Source organism: Eupeodes corollae, chromosome 2 (genome assembly GCF_945859685.1).
Source record: "Eupeodes corollae chromosome 2, idEupCoro1.1, whole genome shotgun sequence".
Taxonomy (NCBI): Eukaryota; Metazoa; Arthropoda; class Insecta; order Diptera; family Syrphidae; genus Eupeodes; species Eupeodes corollae.
Genome location: NC_079148.1, coordinates 16,980,924 through 16,999,340, shown reverse-complemented (window position 1 = coordinate 16,999,340; position 18,417 = coordinate 16,980,924). Strand labels below are relative to the sequence as shown.

The 18,417-nt window shown below is 29.9% G+C and overlaps 1 protein-coding gene across 4 annotated transcripts in view; it reads right to left on the bottom strand.

The window, feature by feature from the left end:
- Positions 1-313: 313 nt before the first annotated feature.
- Positions 314-18,417, bottom strand: part of LOC129948050 (protein folded gastrulation) — a 176,081-nt gene continuing 157,977 nt past the window's right edge. For all 4 annotated transcript variants that reach the window (XM_056058862.1, XM_056058860.1, XM_056058863.1 and 1 more), the window contains one exon: positions 314-2,920. In XM_056058862.1, the coding sequence (XP_055914837.1) occupies positions 601-2,721 (2,121 nt within the window). In that variant the 5' untranslated portion in view covers positions 2,722-2,920 and the 3' untranslated portion in view covers positions 314-600. The remainder of the gene's footprint in view (positions 2,921-18,417) is intronic.

The following is an 18,417-nucleotide window of genomic DNA, read 5'->3' as shown; positions in this document are numbered from 1 at the left end:
ATTAATTTAAAATAATAATAATTAAAAAATCATATACAATAGTAAAAATAGTAGTAGTAGGTTTTATATCTTAGAAGTAAAAAAAAAAAATAATATTTATCACTCGGTTGAATTTCCTTTTCTTGTTTATTTTTTAAATTTGTTTTGGTTATATTAAAACTAAAAATTTAAAGATTTGTAAAAAATTAAATTTGCACATTTTTTTCTCTGTATTTAAAAACTAATATTTAAAAAAAACATCAAATTTTGAAGAAAAAAAATCATTAATTTAATTAGTTGATTTAAATTTTTTGATGAAATATTAGAAGAAAAATTGTGTTTTTTTATTTGTTTCTATTTTACAATTAAATGCTAAATTTATTGTTGTTATTTTTGTTTTATTGATTTATATAAATAAAATTTTATTTACTACGTTCCTAACATATCTCTGTCATGGGAGAGAATATTCTCCCATAACTTTTGGCTTTGATTACACATACATTGCATGCATTTTATATTTATTTAAATTAATAATAATAATTTTTTATTTTTGTGTATGTTTTTTTATTATTTATTTTATTTGTAAAATATTTTAATTTTTTTTTAAATTACAATTATTAATTAAACTTTGGTTTGACTTCCACTGATTCCCGAAATTGCTGACCAAAATCTCAACAATAATGGCCGATCGGCTTCTGTTCGTTCCATTGACCAATTATTTGGCAACCACCAATATGGATCGGGTTCGTTGATTTCGGGTTTTGGTGATGTGGAAGATGATGGATCCGATGTGGATTCTTGGCTTTGTTCCGTTGAAGAAACTGTGCTGCTGCTGCTACTAGTGCTACTACTACTACTACTTTTACTGCTACTACTACTGCTACTATCTATACTTAAAATATTTCGACTGGTACTATTGCTGCTCCATACTGTCGAAGTACTTGACAGTGGAACTGGATTCTCTGAAGATGATGTCAATGCATTCGGAACGAGAATAATCTTCGATAAGAGAGCATTTGCTTTTAGAATTTCTTCTTCACTGGGATTTTGAGTTGTTGTTGTTGTGGTTATTGGAGTTGGTGTTGTTGGTGTTGTTGTTGCTGAAGATTGTCGACTATTTTTAGCGACAAGATCGTTGATCTTCCTCAATTCTTCCACAATATTCATAACTGGTGGTGATGCATTCTCTTCGGTCAGTTGATGGTACACAAATCGATCGTTAGAGACACTTGATTGAGAATCATGAAATACATTTTTGTGTTCTTCAATCTTCTTGATAACTGATGAATCTTCTTTTTCAGACGTTGGAGTGGTTAAAATTGTTGTCTCTTCAATTGGTACATCACTTGTGGTAGGTACTTCTTTTGGAATAGCGATTTCTTCAGCAGGTGGTGTGTTAGTAGTTGTTTCGTCATTTGGAAGCACTGTGATCGTAGTGATATCTTCATCTACGTTAGAAGACGTGATTTCTTCATTTTTCAGTGATGTAATGGTAGTGATGTCTTCTTTTGCCTCATTGATGATCATTGTGGTGGTTGGTTCAACATCCTTTGGAACAATCATGGTACTAATATCAACATCATCTTTTTCGAAATTTGTTGGTTGTGAAGTTTCTTCAGCAATTGGTGGTAAATCTGTAATGCTTCTTGTGAATTCCGTCTTACCATCATAGTCTTCATATTCATCCAATTTAATTGTTGTTGTGGTATCTAAATTGGAGACAGAAATTGTTGTTTTAACTTCATTCCTCTCTGTTGTCGTTTTTATTGTTGTACTCGAAATTGTAGTGGGTTTTACTTCAGCATTTTCATGCAAGATTAATGATTCATTTTTCAGGATTTCATCGATTTCATGATTTATTACCTCATCATCAGTGATGGAAGTTGTATTAACCTGAGGCATCAGGGTTGCATTCAAAGTCTCTTGGTAAATCGAGAAATTTATACTCTGATCCTTGTGTTGATTTTTGGACACAGCCGGTACCAGGATAGCATCGATTCCACTCAAAAACAAAGTTGTTCCATCATCTGAGGGATGCTTGAAATCTCCATTTTCACTATCATTGTTTGAAGGACCATGACCATAATTTGAACTATCGGTGTCTAGGTCTGGAAGAGCCATATCAGGTGGTGTAGGTGGTCGACGACGGCGTTCACTCACAAAGAACACATTCTCATCGTCGCTGTCTTTGAGGCCACTCGAATCACCTGAACCAGATGAAGATCCAATCGGGAAGGTTTCACTGAAAATGTTGAACTTCAAAGGTTCATCCGCAAAATCACCAACCGAAAATGGATTCGTATCAGCACTGCCTTCAAGTTTCTCAGCCCCGGGAGTTAAATTGCCCTCTTCTTCGTAATCGTAGTCATAGTCGAATGATGGTGGGGCATATTGACTGAGGGTATTGAGCAATGCCTTATCGGTGTCTATAGCCACTGTGGGTATGCAACGGTTTTGAGACCAATGTTCTCCGGGTGGACATAATACCGACTGATTGTTCTTATGTGGCACAATGAATATTGATTTTGGTGTGACCTTTCGGGATTTTTGTTGTTGACCCACTGGAACCATTAGCCATGCTTCCCACGCTAAATTCTCAGCCGTACTTTCGATGGGTTTTGATGTAATTGGCAAGGAATTCACACTCACGCAACAACTGCTAAATAGAATTATATTGATGAGCGTTGTTGCTGTGAAGAGCTGAAGAACTGACAGTAAAAGTTTATTACTATCTAGCAACATGTTGATGGAAAAGATATCGTCCTTTGATGATTGTGTTTTATTTTTATTGATTTCTTAGATCAAAATCGTTGATTGATTTGCGATGTTTATGTAAGTTTTATACCAAGGGCAAGTATTTTGGTCCTCTTTATTCATTTAAGGCAAGATCATGCAGTCCATTTGATTTGTTTGTTTTATTTGCTTTGAATTGTTTGCAATTCTGAAAAGAAAAAAAAGAAAAAATTGATATAAAATTGCGACTTAAGAAACATCGAAATAATAAGACAATCAAAATAAAATTCGATCAATAAAGTTTTAATTGCAAATCAATAAACTGTTAAATCAAAAGTTCAATATGATAAACAACTGACATAATGTCATAAATCAGCTCCAACAAAAGCTTGTGTATGTGTATATCGTTAAAATATTGATTGATTGAACAAAGTTTAAATTTTCAAAATATTTTTTGTCTATTTTGAATCACTTGATTTTTCAAAAAAAAAAAAGAAAAAAATATTTGAAGTAAACAAATTAAATATAAGTTAAAATTTCAATTAAAGCATACAGAAAAATAAACAAATTGAAAAATTGTATTCAATGAGTTCTTCTAAGTATAGAAGAGGCATCTACGATTGGTATCAATCAAAAAATATAGATACACATCAGCGATAATTATTTTCGATGGGAAATAAATGCGAAGATCGCGAATTTAATTGATCATGAGAAGCATCGAGGATCGCAAGTTGTTCAATTGATTTTCTTTTTTCTTTTGCTTTTTATCGTTGCTTGGTGTATTATTTGTGATATGTTTATCAGCAGAAAGTCTTTTCCATCTTTCTCATACGCTGTACTTCAAACAATCAATTAAAAATCACTCAAATATGATTTTTTACTATAGATACAAATTAGAATTCCAACTATAATTGACTAAAAGCGGCTTGCTTTTTTAATTTTTGTTTTTCTTAGACACCATTATGTCTTTTTCTAATTTATAAATATTTTTTCTAGAATTTCTTAAAAAAATAAAAGAAAATCTATTAAATGGAAAATATTGTGGTCTGGTCAGCGAATAAAATATTACGTCGAAAAACAAAGAAACAGATTTAAAATCGAAATTAGGTTACAGCTGTTTTTGTAGTTATTGTAGCTTTTGCTTCATTAACAAGATACTTTGGTGGAAATAGTTTTTTTTTTATGGTTAGACTCGTAAGTTGTGTAGGTGGCTTGTTTTTGATAAATTAATTGAATAAATTATTATTTTACTACAAAATAATCTTACACCACTTTAGGTATGTAAGAGACCAATATATGTAAGTGTTTGACAAAGACGGACAGAAAAGTAGATATAAAGTTGTAGGTGTCAGTTAAAAATTATGTTTGATAAAGTAGAGTGAAACTTTCACTATCTATTAGTTTTGTCCATAAATGGAAAGATTGACCAAAAATAATAAAATAAAATATAAAAATAAAAGTAAAACTTGAAAGTTTACTGTAAAATTAAGCAAATTAAATCAAAACACCTGTAAAAATTAGCAAACACATTTAAAGTTCCTTTTAAAGAGTCTAAACTCAAAACGTCTTGCACAAAATAGTTTCTTAAATTTATTCAAATGTTTTTTGTCGTCATAAGACAATTTTTCTTTAACGCCAAATATTATATGGAAATACAAATTTTGTGAGATTAGTATTCATATTTTGTTCCCAAATGTTAGTCGTTTTTATCGTTAATATTTCTATTGCAAGAATTGCCAATTTTTAGGGTAAATTTTCTACAACAAGTGAAAGTTGAATTCAACATTGATTATAATGACACTGGTTGTCAAAATTATACTTTATTTTTTTAAAGGATTAAGATGTCCAGGATTCGAATCTTGAACTTAAATTTTTCAATAACACAAATTTATTTTTTTTAGACAATGTTAAAGCAAATCATATTCTGTTTGGTGATTATTCGAAGTACAAATCTTTGACTTCTCGATACACTTTAAAAAATTAAATTATCTTACTTACTTATTTTTTAAATGTTCACATAAGCTATGAGTATTTACTTGATTCTATATCTAAATCTTAAATTGAATTTTTTAATAGCTTAAAAAAATATGTTATGAAGCTAGTTTTTAGTGCTTTAGTGGATTTTTTTACTTTGATTTTAACTTTCTGCTCGAGTTTCAAAACTATTTGTTTTTAATATTATTTTTATATTTTATGATATTATTTCAAGAATTTGATATGGAGAACAAAAATTAATTTAAATCTCTCTTGCTTATGAAGATTGTTCCAATATTTTATAAAATAATGAATAAATCTTGCAGAAATGGATTTAAGATTTGAAAGCCGTCACAAATTTAATAGAAGAAAAGCTACTTCATGAATTCAGATGATCTTTAATTAAATATCTCAAAAAACTTAAGTGATAAACATGTCGGCAGGCAAATGGAGCCAAACAACAGGCACGCAAAGTTTCGCTGCATAAAAGGACGAAAGCTGCTCATGAGCTCTATGAGCAGAAGAGGCGAGAGGAACGCCGACTTCTCAGAAGGAAAAAGAGAGGGCATGTGAAGCGTGCGGTCGAAGATGTTGAGAGATTTAAAAGCAGGAATGAAGTTCGAAAGTTTTATGAACAGGTGAAACGAAATTCACAGAAACATAAACCTAGAACCGAATGCTGCAAAGACGAAAGTGGAAACATCATGGTAGAACCGCAGTCAATGCTGATGATATGGAAGGACCACTTCTGCAGACTGTATAACGGCGACGACAAACCGAATTCCGCTGTCAGGCAGGACGATCCATTCAACATAGACGACGAAAGCCAACAATACCGTCCTCCCGACTTAGACGAAGTTAAGATTGCCATATCTAAATTGAAGTCTAATAAAGCCGCTGGAGCGGATGGCTTGAATGCCGAGCTCTTTAAAGCAGCTGGAGATAAGTTGGTTAGGAGCACGCACCAACTTATCTGTAAGATTTGGTCGGAAGAAAAAAAGAAAGAAAAGTAATGTTTTCCCGATCCTGAAAAAAGGAGACCCTCTAAACTGCACCAACTATAGAGGAATCAGTCTACTTAACATCGCCCATAAAATCTTCTCTGCCGTAATATGTGAACGTCTTAAGCCCATCGTCAACAACCTGATAGGTCTTTATCAGTTTGGTTTTAGACCAGGGGTGTCCCCAGCTGATCAAATATTCACATTACGGCAGATCCTGGAAAAAACATAAGAACACCAAATCGACCACCAACATCTTTTCATCGATTTCAAGGCCGCATATGACAGCATACACAGAGACGAGCTGTATAGAGCCATGTCTAGTTTTGGCATCCCTGCCAAACTAGTCCGTTTGTGCAGGATGACCATGGAGCATTCACACTGCTCCATAGAGGTTGGAATCAACTTAATAGAACCTTTCGATGTCAAAAAAGGTTTTAGACAAGGTGATGTGCTGTCGTGTGATTTTTTTAACACCGTGCTTGAAAGAATAGTGCAGAGCTCACACGTCAACACTAGAGGCACTATCTTTCAAAATTCTGTCCAATTTCTAGCATATGCTGATAATATTGACATAATCCTAAGAATTCAGTGTGATGTCAATGGGGCTCTTGTGAGAATTGAGGCAGAAGCGGCAAAAATGGGTTGAATGGTTAATAAGGGGAAAACAAAGTACATGCTGTCATCAAGAAAGGACATATAACACCGAAGTCTTGGTCAAAACTTCACCATCGACAGACGTAACTTTGAGGTAGTTAAGGACTTCGACTACCTAGGCTCCACTGTAAACACATAAAACAACACCAGCGCTGAGATCAAACGCAGAATAAAGAGTTGGGTCACGTAGAACGCATGGAAACCAATGCTCCGGCCCAGAAAGTCTTCGAATCCGCACCCACAGGACAGCGCAGTAGAGGAAGACCGCGGATCAGGTGGCGCGCACAAGTGGAAGGTGACCTCTTCCAACTTGGAGCGCGAAACTGGAGACATCTAGCTAGGGGCAGATCTAGATGGTGAAGTTTGTTGGATGAGGCCTTAGTTCACACAGGACTGTAGCGCCACCTTAAGTAAGTAAGCACGATAAATATTTAATTGACAGGAACAAAACCTCGTCGATCATGGAAACATAATTTCCCAAAAAAATTGCATAAGAATTGTCAAATTATGACTTTTCTAATGGATGCTTTAAATGTATCTAAATTTGAAAGGTTTAATTTTTAAGTATCAATGTTCTAAGAATTAACATATTTTATTTATTTGAACTATTGGCTAGAGTCAATTTTTTAAAGAGTGACTATAAAATTGTGTACTAATTTTGTAGTCAGTTTTGGAGTTTAAATGCATACATTTTTTTTTTAAAATACAAATTGTTATAATTCATGTTTTAAAATCCCACAAGCAAATTACTTTTTATAAAGTTAGCAGAATTTTGGCTCATTTGGCTTATTTGAGATTTATCGTAAGGTGTTTTGAAATAAAACGGTTAGCACCTGTAAAATAAATTCAATTGCAATCAAGCTGTTTTTATAGTATTCAAACCCTTACTTATATTTTAGACAAGAGCCTGATCATTACTCACATGTTAAATTCAATAATAGGATTTTTGTTTTTAAAAAACCAAAATATTCTATGAAAATATAAACATTGCAAACAAATGCTTTTTATAAATAATTTTTCATTTTTATTTTTGAGAATTTACCAGCTTTAATATTTTTTTTATTTTATTTTTTTTTAAATAATAATGACTTTATTGAAATTTAAATCAATTTATGGAAAACGCAAACCTTGAAAACCCTTTTAAACCAGTTCTCCTGTAAATCTTTATACAAACTATAATTAATGTGAAATCAACAGTTCAATGAATAAATTAATCCAATTTTTTGTTTTTAAATAGGATTTAAAATTTTATTTTTCATACATTTTCATTAGAAGTGTTGAAATTATTATATTTAATTAAATTTGAAATATTATTGTAAATAACGTTTTCAAGATTTCTAATAAATTAAGAATTATATATATTATTAAAAATTCCATATAATATAAAAAAGAGTACGTATACGCCTACGTGCATTTCGTCTCTTTTAAGGATAAACGTTAACTGCTATGATGTTTCTAAACTAAAAACATTATTATTAAATTTAACAAATTTTTTTAATTCAATATAATTCAATATTGACTCTTTACTGCTTTATCATAAAATTTATTTGATTGAACTGTTTTGAAGAAAATAAATTTAAAAAACAAAAATTAGAGAAATTCTGCTGCTTTAATCTGTATTTTTGAAAATTGTTTAAAACGATGATAAAAATAAAATCTTAACAATTCATTGTTTCTTAAAAAATGAAAATAAAAGCTGACAGCTGACAAAAAGTTGTATGCGAGTTGTAAAGGAGATCTCAAAACAGAAATCTAAGTCAAATAACATGAATTAAAAATTGTAGTTTTAAGCACATTACAGAAGAGAACTGAACAAGTTCTTTCTTTGGAAGATATTTAACGTAAATAAATTATTCTTCGGTTTAAGTAGCACATTTTTTAATAGTAACAAATACTCGTAGTCATAAGCCAACTAGACAAAGAACAAAAGCTTAAAACACGTCGTTTTTAATTTTCTATCATTTGAATATTTATGTTGAAGATCTATCGACTCATCAATGTATTATAATATTTTAATGAGTACAAAACTCGGTATTTAAAAACTGTATTGAAAGTATAGGACTCTTCGAGTATGTTATGGTTAAATCTGTTAAATTGACAGTGTCTAACGTTTTGGAAGATATTTCTAAATTTCCCTACTTTAAAAATTGACCCCAATGTCATATTTGAGATCATTAATTTTATATGATACAAGTTCTAAGTGCTTGATAATAGAAGATCAATCAAACGGTGCAGAAGTCTATCAAATTGAATTTATTTAATTAATTAAACAACTCAAATTTATTCACAAGTACTGGTTACAATAATATTTATAGCATTTGAATACATAAGACATTTTGAAGTAATTCGTCTAAGAATCGGACCTAACCATATTAGAATATTTGGTATCTTCGGAACCATAAAAGAGCAAATTCATGCAATCCGTTTTAGCATCTATACGATTACAGTATACACTATATTTTCAGTATGGCAGTTTTTGTCTGATGGTGTTTACATAAGATTTTTTCGAAGTAGAGAGTCAAGTGCGTGTGCTCTTTGGTTAATTAGCTTTAGTGATATGACTCGACTATATACGAAGTACTCTTGAAGGACTTTCACTTCGAGCTCTTGTGTTTCTTATTTTTGTATGTTTGTGTGTGTTCTTATTTGAATTGCTCTGGCCATTATACAATTCAGTTTTTTTTTGGTTTTGTTTATCCAATAATTATTGGGAAAGAAAAACCTTTATTTTAGTATGTTGTATACATATATTTACATTGTACATAAAATGTTTATAAATAAAACACAACAAAAATCAAAAGTAATTAGCAAAATGTATTCGATTTTGTTTGTTAAGCGCGTATAGAGTATAGATATACAATAGCATATCCTGTATCTGGTATCTGTGAGATATTCTTTTTCTTTCAATTAACTGAAGTGCTTCTAAAGATTGACCCTATTTTCGAAGTGAGTAGAAAAAGAAGAAGAGAAAATGTGCTTGGTCAATGTTTGGAAATTGGTTGCAAATTAGAAAACATGCTTTCGGGATGAAAATGTGTAGATATTGTGTGTATATAGTTTGAGTTGGTAAATATCTGCATAAAAATGAAATTTAAGTGAGAATGAAGCAAAGGAAATTCGAGCGTAAAATAGGAATTTCTAAGGACTGGAAAGTGTATGTTTTCATTAAAATGAAGGTTGTACATTTAAAGTTGCATAGCAGAACTTTTATAGAAAAAAAAGAACAAAGAACGAAGGTCAATTTAATTCTGACTATGCTATCAATTTCAGCAATTTGACTCTTCGGATGTAATATTATAAAAGGTTAACCAAACACATTCATTGACTTGAATATAATGAAACACTTTTGAACTCTACAATACTCTTTGTTCCTTATTCAATTTTAAAAACACAAATCACTGTTGGCAAAATATTTTCAATAAAGAGAACATTATTAAAAATTTACTCGAATAATAACTCATTAATAATTAACCTTTTGCAAAAATGTTTCAATTTCAATACCTTTACAATATATTATGAACATTATTCATCAGCACGTTAAAAATGACCAAAATAAAATTAAGTAGGTAGGCATTATAACAAAAGCTTTCACCCATAAATATTTTATATCTGTATAGTTCAAATAAATTTGAATAAATTTAATAAATTCTTCTACAGTCAAATTAAGTTTCAAAGTAAAAATAAAAATACATTAATTCATGTTATTTTTATTTTTGCTTTTCATTAAAACTCGTTTTTAATTCCAAGAAAATGAAGAAGATTATTGTATTTTTTTTGTTCTGTAAATTTATTCATTAGCTTAACAAAAAACATGTAATTATACCTAGAAGAAGGTATATTTATTAAAATTTTAAAAATAGTATTCAATCACATACATGAGAGAATAAATACAAAATTAACATGTTTTCATGGATAATATAAATAAAAATAATTGAATAAAAGTTAATAATTATTATTATTGTTTCTTTATTTCAAGTAAGTGATTGTAATTGAAGCTCATACCTGGTTACTGGTTATTTTGTCTTTTATGTTTATTTTAATTTTGCATTAAAAAATTTAACTCTCAAAAAAAAAAAAAAAGACATATGTACGATCATAGTTTATATGATATGATCATAGTTTAAATTACTGTTTGATTTTATTTTAAAATGTAGGAAGGCAGATATTAATTTAAAATAGAAAACAACACATAATTTATAAATAAAATATAATGATAATCATTTATTTAATTCTGCAAAGTTAAATTATTAAAATTTTAGACAATTTTTTCCATGAATTGCAAAAAAACTAAAACTCAAAAAAATCATTGAAAGCACTAACAATTCAACCTCCCTAACTTAGTTAGAGACTTTGAAATCCTATTTATATTTACAGGTAAAAAAGTTTTTTAATATAAAACTTTTTGAACTTCTTCTTATGCACTACCTTTCAAATCTTTTAAAATCGCAATTTAAACATATCTTACCCACCAACAAGACTTGATTTTAAAAAGTATAATAATTGTAGGTCTGATAGAGTTTACAATTGAAAAGAGTAAGTAGGTCTTTGTCTCATTTCTTGTAGTCAAAAAGTTATTGAACTTTACCCTTTTTTAAGTAATTTTTATTTTAGATTTAAAATAAATAATCGTTTTTGAATGAAATGAAAAATATGAAAAACTTTTTTTCAAATTTAATTTTGAAGGCACAAAAACATTAACATCTTCAAAAGAAAATTGAATATTGAGAGTTTTAAGTCATTTCTGTTACATTAATAATAAAAAAAGAGGCTGGGATGCGACCCACACTGATAACTTCCCATCCCGTCTGTCGATTTGTCTTGCTTAAAAGTTTGTCTATATGTACTCGTATCAATTTTTACCAAATTTGCGTACTATTTTTTATGAAAAAACGGACTGTTGGATTTTTATATAAAAATTACTGAATATCAAAAACAATATTTTGTGTGAAATAAAATAAGTTTGAAGCCAATTTTTTTAATTTTTGGAAAGCTATTTGATTCGAAAGAAAATTTTTACCAACTTTTATAAATTTTTTTTTTGGGTTTTTATTTTTTGTAAAAAAAACTGTCAATTCGATTTTTTTCAAAATTTTATCGAATATTGAAAACAATATTTCTTATAAGACAAAATTAGTTCGAAGTTATTTCAAATTTTTGAAAAGATATTTGAGTCGAAAATCATTTTTTACCAAATTTTGTTAATTTTTTTTTCGGTTTTTAATTTTTTGTAAAAAAAACTGTCAGTTCGTTTTTTTTTCAAAATTTTACTGAATGTTGACAACAATATTTTTTGAAAGATAAAAGTAAATTAAAGCAAATATTACAAATTTTTGAAAAGATATTTGAGTCGAAAATCAATTTTTACCAACTTTTATACATTTTTTTTTGTAAAAAAACTGTCAATTCGATTGTACTCAAAATTTGTCCTGATGTTGAAAGCAATATTTCTTATAAGCAAAAATGAGTTCGAAGTTATATTAAATGTTTGAAAAGATATTTGACTCGAAAATCATTTTTTACCCAATTTTGTTATTTTTTTTCGGTTTTTAATTTTTTTGTAAAAAAACTGTCAATTCGATTTTTTCAACATTTTTCAGAATGTTGAAATAAATATTTCTTATGAGATAAAATAAGTTTGAAGCCTAAATTTCAAATTTTTAAAAAGATATTTGAGTCGAAAATCTATTTTTACCAACTTTTGTTAAATATTTTTAAGGTTTTTAATTTTTTGTACAAAAACTTTCAATTCGATTTTTTTCAAAATTGTTCTGAATGTTAACAACAATATTTTTTGAAAGATAAAAGTAGTTTAAAGCCAATATCTATACTTTTTGAAAAGATATTTGAGTCGAAAATCAATTTTCACCAACTTTTATACATTTTGTTTTTATTTTTATTTTTTGTAAGAAAAGTGTCTGTTAAATTTTTTTCAAAATTTGTCCTAATGTTAAAAACAATATTTCTTATAAGTAAAAATTAGTTAAAAGCTATTATCTCAAGTTATCGAAAAGATATTTGAGTAGAAAATCAATTTTCACCAACTGCTATTAATTTTTGTTTAGTTTTTTATTTTTGGTAAAAAATCTGTCAATTCGATTTTTCTCGACATTTTTCAGAATGTTCAAAACAATATTTTTTATGAGATAAAATAAGTTTGAAGCCTACATTTAAAATTATTGAAAAGATATTTGAATCGATATTCAATTTTTACTAACTTTGAGTAATGTTTTTTTAGGTTTTTATTTTTTATAAAAAAAACTGTCAATTCGATTTTTCTCAAAATTTTATCAAATTTCAAAAACATTATTCTTCGGTGCACAAAATTGTTTTGGAGATGAAATTATATTTTAGTCGAAAAATTTTGGAGGTGACATTTTTTTTTTAGTTTTATTGATTTATAAAAAAAAAAGTTAAATGGATTTTTTTCAAAAAATATACTTCTTTGATATCACGTTACAATATATTATATACAATTTAATTCAAGTCTCTATCGTCATTGGTTCGTAAGATATTTAGGGTTAACCAAATTGATCACCTTCTGCATCTTTCTGCCTTATTATCTGTATAACAAAATTTATTTGAAGTCCATATCTTTTCTGGTTCTTGAGCTATGGGCGACGAAAAAAACGTCGCGAACGTACGAAGGGACGTACGAACGTACGTACACACGCAAGTACAGACATCTTTCTAAAAATCTTTTATTTTGACCCTAGGGACCTTGAATCGTCGAGAAATGTCAAAATTTTCAATTTGACAAATCGGACCCATTAGAATAACTTCCAATGGGAAGTTAATAATGCCTGAGGTGGAAAAACATATTTCGAACTTTTATGCTGAAAGTCAGTTTTGTAAGGAACCTTGAAGTTTAGTCAACAAAATTTTCGACAGTTTAAAGCCATTTAGTACCATTTTGTACAGTTAAAAAAAAAATAGCCACATGGAATTTTTAAATTTCTCCAATATCGAATAAAAGATCACAAAACTTTTGGTTCCAGCTCCTGGGTCAGTGGTGTCTTGTACGGGTGCAGGCCTAAATCCTGTGAACGACACGTGGAATTGACAACCTCGTACTACCTGAACAGCAGACTTTCACGAACAAAGGCGATGTTTTGGACAGGTCATACGTTTCATTGACAATAGGGGGTTGACTAATTGTTCAATGAGCCGGTAGACTCGATATTCGCTGCCATACGTTGAGTAGTCAATTTGGCGGGACGACCCGCCCATGTATCCCAATAAAAAGCAACGAGCGCATCGTTGCTAGAAAAGAAGACACAATATGGCCAAAATAACCTGTCAAAATCCACCCCATTCTATTAGAAACCCCTTTATTTCTTGAATAGTGCTTAAAATTTTGTTTGTAGTACTCTTTAAAAACTGTCGAAATCAGCTTTGTATTATGAATATCATTTTATGTTTACTGAATTCAGTGAAATTGATATTTCGAGATGTAAAGCTTTTATTTTAAACCCATCTATCTTAAATACATATTTAAGAATATTATGCTTTGTCGATGCGGTGACGTCTTAATACAAGTTGAGAATTCATAATCAAAGAAAGATATAGGAACCATCTCTATAGATTAAAATTGAATAAGTGTCGAAGTTTGTTTTTTAACTACGAATGTATCGAAACATGTTGCTCCACATTTAAATTGTTCTAAATTTCAAGGGTCCCTTCTCCTAAGTGTAATGTAAAGTAAATAAAATCTCAAAAACTAAATTCGATCTCCAACGATATAAGATATTGTACGTGATATTCCAACACAAATTCCTGAACCTTTTTTGTTTGTTTGGAATCACACAAAATGTTGCGGTTTTTTATATGAAGTGCCAAAATAAACCTCTTTTTGGAATTTATCAATAACATATCAGCATTGCAATTTCTTTTCTATTTTTGTTTGGGCGATGCATGGATACTTCTTTAATGGAGGTGACAGCTAAGAAAGAAAAAAATAAAAAATAAAAAACAGAAGACAAAAATGCCCAAGAATCTATCCGCATACTTTCTAGCAGCAAAATGAGACATTTGATGTCAACACGTTTGAGTGGAAACACTTGGGTTGCATGTTCTTAACTTCTGTGGTTTGATTTTGTTAAGGTATCTTGGGGATTCGTGGGATAAATTAAAAGTTTGTATTAAAAAACTGATAATAGAAATAAGTTTCAAGCCCATTATCCTATCCTATCCTAACAGGGTACAGATCAAGCTGTTATGGGAAATGCTGGAAGCAGATAATGGTAACGCGTTCGTTCATAATTTGGTTCTACTAAGTCTTGTTTTGGGGAGAACTGAAGTTTGTTTTTAAAATTATGAAAATGAACTTTGTTTTTTTTTTCAAATTTAGAACTTGAAAATTATTTATGATTTTTTTGAACTTTTTTGTCAAAATCCAATTGTATTTTTTTGCAATGAAACCCTTCAACGCAAACACTCCAAAATTCAATAAGATTCTTGAATATCAATAGATATGGTAAACTTGAATTACCTTTAAAAAATCAAACCTGAAACTTCAGTTCTTTCGAAATACGTACATTTTCCAACAGTTATTGTTGTTTTTTAACTTTTAAAGTTTTCAAGTTCTCAAGGTTCTCTTAGCCTATATTCTACAATGTACATTCGACCCAGTGGTGCACTTTAATTTTAGCCTTCTTCAGATGGTTTGCTGTTCTGTTATGTACTCTTAGTCGTACAATCTTATAAAAAAGTTCTGTCTTGTTGCATCGTATTCAGATTCTTTGTTGACTTTTATTTATAAAAGAAAGGAACTTAAATTGTCATGGTAGGTGGCAGAGGACATTATCTGGTATGTGGTAGATGGAACTTATCGCACATGAAGGTTGGCCATGCAAACATTCTTATTTTTTATTTTATTCTGTTTCTTATAAAAATAGAGTTAAGGTAAAAGAATAAAAAACGCACTCACAGAGTAAAGCTAGAAAAAGAACTAGGTTATCTAATTTAAACAATGTGACGATGTCTATGGTATTTTGTGTTGTTATTGTTTTTGTTGTTGTTTTTTTACTCATTTTGTATGCAACGCTGGGTTTTTAGTGCATTCGAGTTACGTGCGGATGAATTTGAATATACATAACATATAAATGTTGCAAGCTACAACTATACTGTGTGTATATAGAACAACTGTTGCGGAGTTCTAAATATTACCTTGCATGTTTTATTTATTTAGTTTGTATTATTTAAATTTTTAAATTCAAATCGTGATTAGTGACTGACGATTATACCATAATAAAAATTTACAAGTGAAAACATCTATTGTGGTCTTAAGATTAAGTTGTCTGGGAGTTCTTGAATAATGTTTAATTTATGATTATAATTTGGTTAGAGATCTGGAAATTTTTTTTTTTCAATGAGTCTGAATAAGAAGTTATTATAGACGTTGATGTTATTCTCGTGTTGTTTAGACAATGGCTTTTGAATTTAGCTTTTGTGCAATTATGTTAAAATTAGTTTGAGGAAAGGTTTTTCGAGTTATTTGAGTCCAATGAGCAAATATAAATGAATCTTATTAAATGAAGAAGGTTTTTGCTGAGTTTGATGGAAAATTACACTATTTAAAAAGAGGCTGGGATGCGAACCACACTGATAACTTCCCATCCCGTCTGTCGATTTGTCTTGCTTAAAAGTTTGTCTAAATGTATTCGTTTCAATTTTTACCAAATTTGCGTACTATTTTTTGTAGATCTTATTTTTTATCGAAAACAATATTTTCTCTGAAATAGAATAAGTTTGAAGCAAATATTTTTAATTTTTGAAAAGATATTTGACTCGAAAGTAAATTTTTACTAAGTTTAAGTATTTATTCGATTAGTTTTTAAAATCGTATCGGATGTTGAAAACAATATTTCTTATAAGATAAAATTAGTTTGAAGCCAATATTTCTAATTTTCGAAAAGATATTTGAGTCGAAAATCAATTTCTACCAACTTTTGTTAAATTTTGTTTAGGTTTTTAATTTTTTTTACAAAAACTGTCAATTCGATTTTTTCAAAATTTTACTGAAAGTTGACAACGATATTTTTTGAAAGATAAAAGTAAATAAAAGCAAATATCTCAAAGTTTTGAAAAGATATTTGAGTCGAAAATCAAATTTTACCAACTTTTGTTAATTTTTTTAGGTTTACATTTTTTGAAAGAAAACTGTCAATTCGATTTTTCTCAAAACTTTATCAGATGTCAAAAACATTATTCTTCGTTGCACAAAATTATTTTGGAGATGAAATCATATTTAAGTCGTAAAATTTTGAAGGTGACAAATTTGTTTTCATTTTTTTTTTTGATTTATAAAAAAAACCGGTAAATGGGTTTTTTTTTCAATATAATTCTTTGATATCACGTTACAATATATTGTATAAAACAATATATATTATATAAAAATCTTACGAACCAAAGATATTTAGGGTTAACCAAAAAAAAACCACACATGCAATTTTCTTGTAAGCCCTTTCTGCATCTTTCAGCCTTATTATCTGAATAACAAAATTTATTTTAAACCGATATCTCTTTCGGTTCTTAAGCTATGGCTGACGAAAAAAAAGTTGCAAACGTACGGACGTACGAACGTACGTACACACGCAGACATCTTTCTAAAAATCTTTTATTTCGACTCTAGGGACCTTGAAACGTCGAGAAATGTCAACATTTTCAATTTGAAAATCGTGTGATTAAAGTTGTTTTATTTTATAAAAGGTTTTCAAACAGGGACGAGTTGATTTTGACAGCCTCTATAATTCTTTTACTTTTCGTCAAGAAAATCTTATACACAAAATAAACGCTGATGTGCCCCAGGGCTTTGTTTTGTCTCCGACGCTTTTCCTTAATTTACGAGTAGTAATTTTTTTTTACTGAAACTTCTAACCCCCTAATTTGTTTCACTGATAACAATTCCCTCAGCTTCTCCTTATTGTTTTAAGATTCTAATCCTTGTTTTTCGGATGTGGACTACCAATAGCAGTGTATGATTAGCTCATCAAATTCTGAACTTGACAGCATTGTCCGATCGGGATTCAGAAACGGTGTAGAATTTAATGCTTCGAAAACTCAATGCTGTCTACTGCTGCAAAAGCGTAACCTTCCCCCAATGTCACTATCCATGAGTAGTTCTTGCATCGAGGAGACTAAACAGCTTTCAGTCCTAGGTATGAGCATTTGAAACCACTTGTTGCGGAATGTCAACATATTTGACAGCGCCAAAAATGCTGCTAAGTGTTTAGGTTTTCTCCGACAATGTAAGAAGTTTTTTTCCCTTATAGAAGCTACTATAACCCACTTGAGTCCCTCGGACAGAATTCAAACAAGATCTCTTAAAATGACAGGTAACCCACAACTTATAACTGACAACTGGCTATGACATTAGACCAATGCTCTGATGAAATAGCCAGTTGCATTCCCTCCTTCAAACAGTTCAACCTAATACCCGTTCTTCAAGGAATGGTCATAAGTTTACCCTGGACCTCAATTACAGACGTACTGCAAAGTACAGAGATTCTTTCTTTAGTGGCACTACACGAATGTGGAATACTTAACCAGACTCAATACTTCAAACTCATTACAATGTGCAGGTATTAAAAACCAATGTTTATCGGTATCTCCTTTTTTTATACTATTCTCCCCTCCTAATTGATCGGACTGTGTTTAATTATTATAAGGGTGTTCATATCCCCTTGAAAGCGTGCATAATATACAAATAAGAGTCAGTCACTGTGGAACTTCTTATTCTTATTTTTCGTTTGATTTCAGCGCTGGTGTCGTTGTCTGTGTTAATAGTGGTGCCTAAGTAGACAAAGTCCTTAACTACCTCAAAGTTATAGCTGTCCATGGTGACGTTTTGTCAAAGACGTCGTTGTTCAGTGTCCTTTTTTGATGACAGCATATACTTGGTCTTGCCCTCATTGACCACTAAACCCATCTTCTTCCCTTCCGTCGCAATGCTCAAAAACGCTCCACTGACATCACGCTTTGATCTTCCAATTATGTCAATATCATCTGCGTATCCGAGTAATTGGATGGGCCTTTGGAAGATTGTGTCTCTAGTGTTGACGGTTGGGTTTTGCAC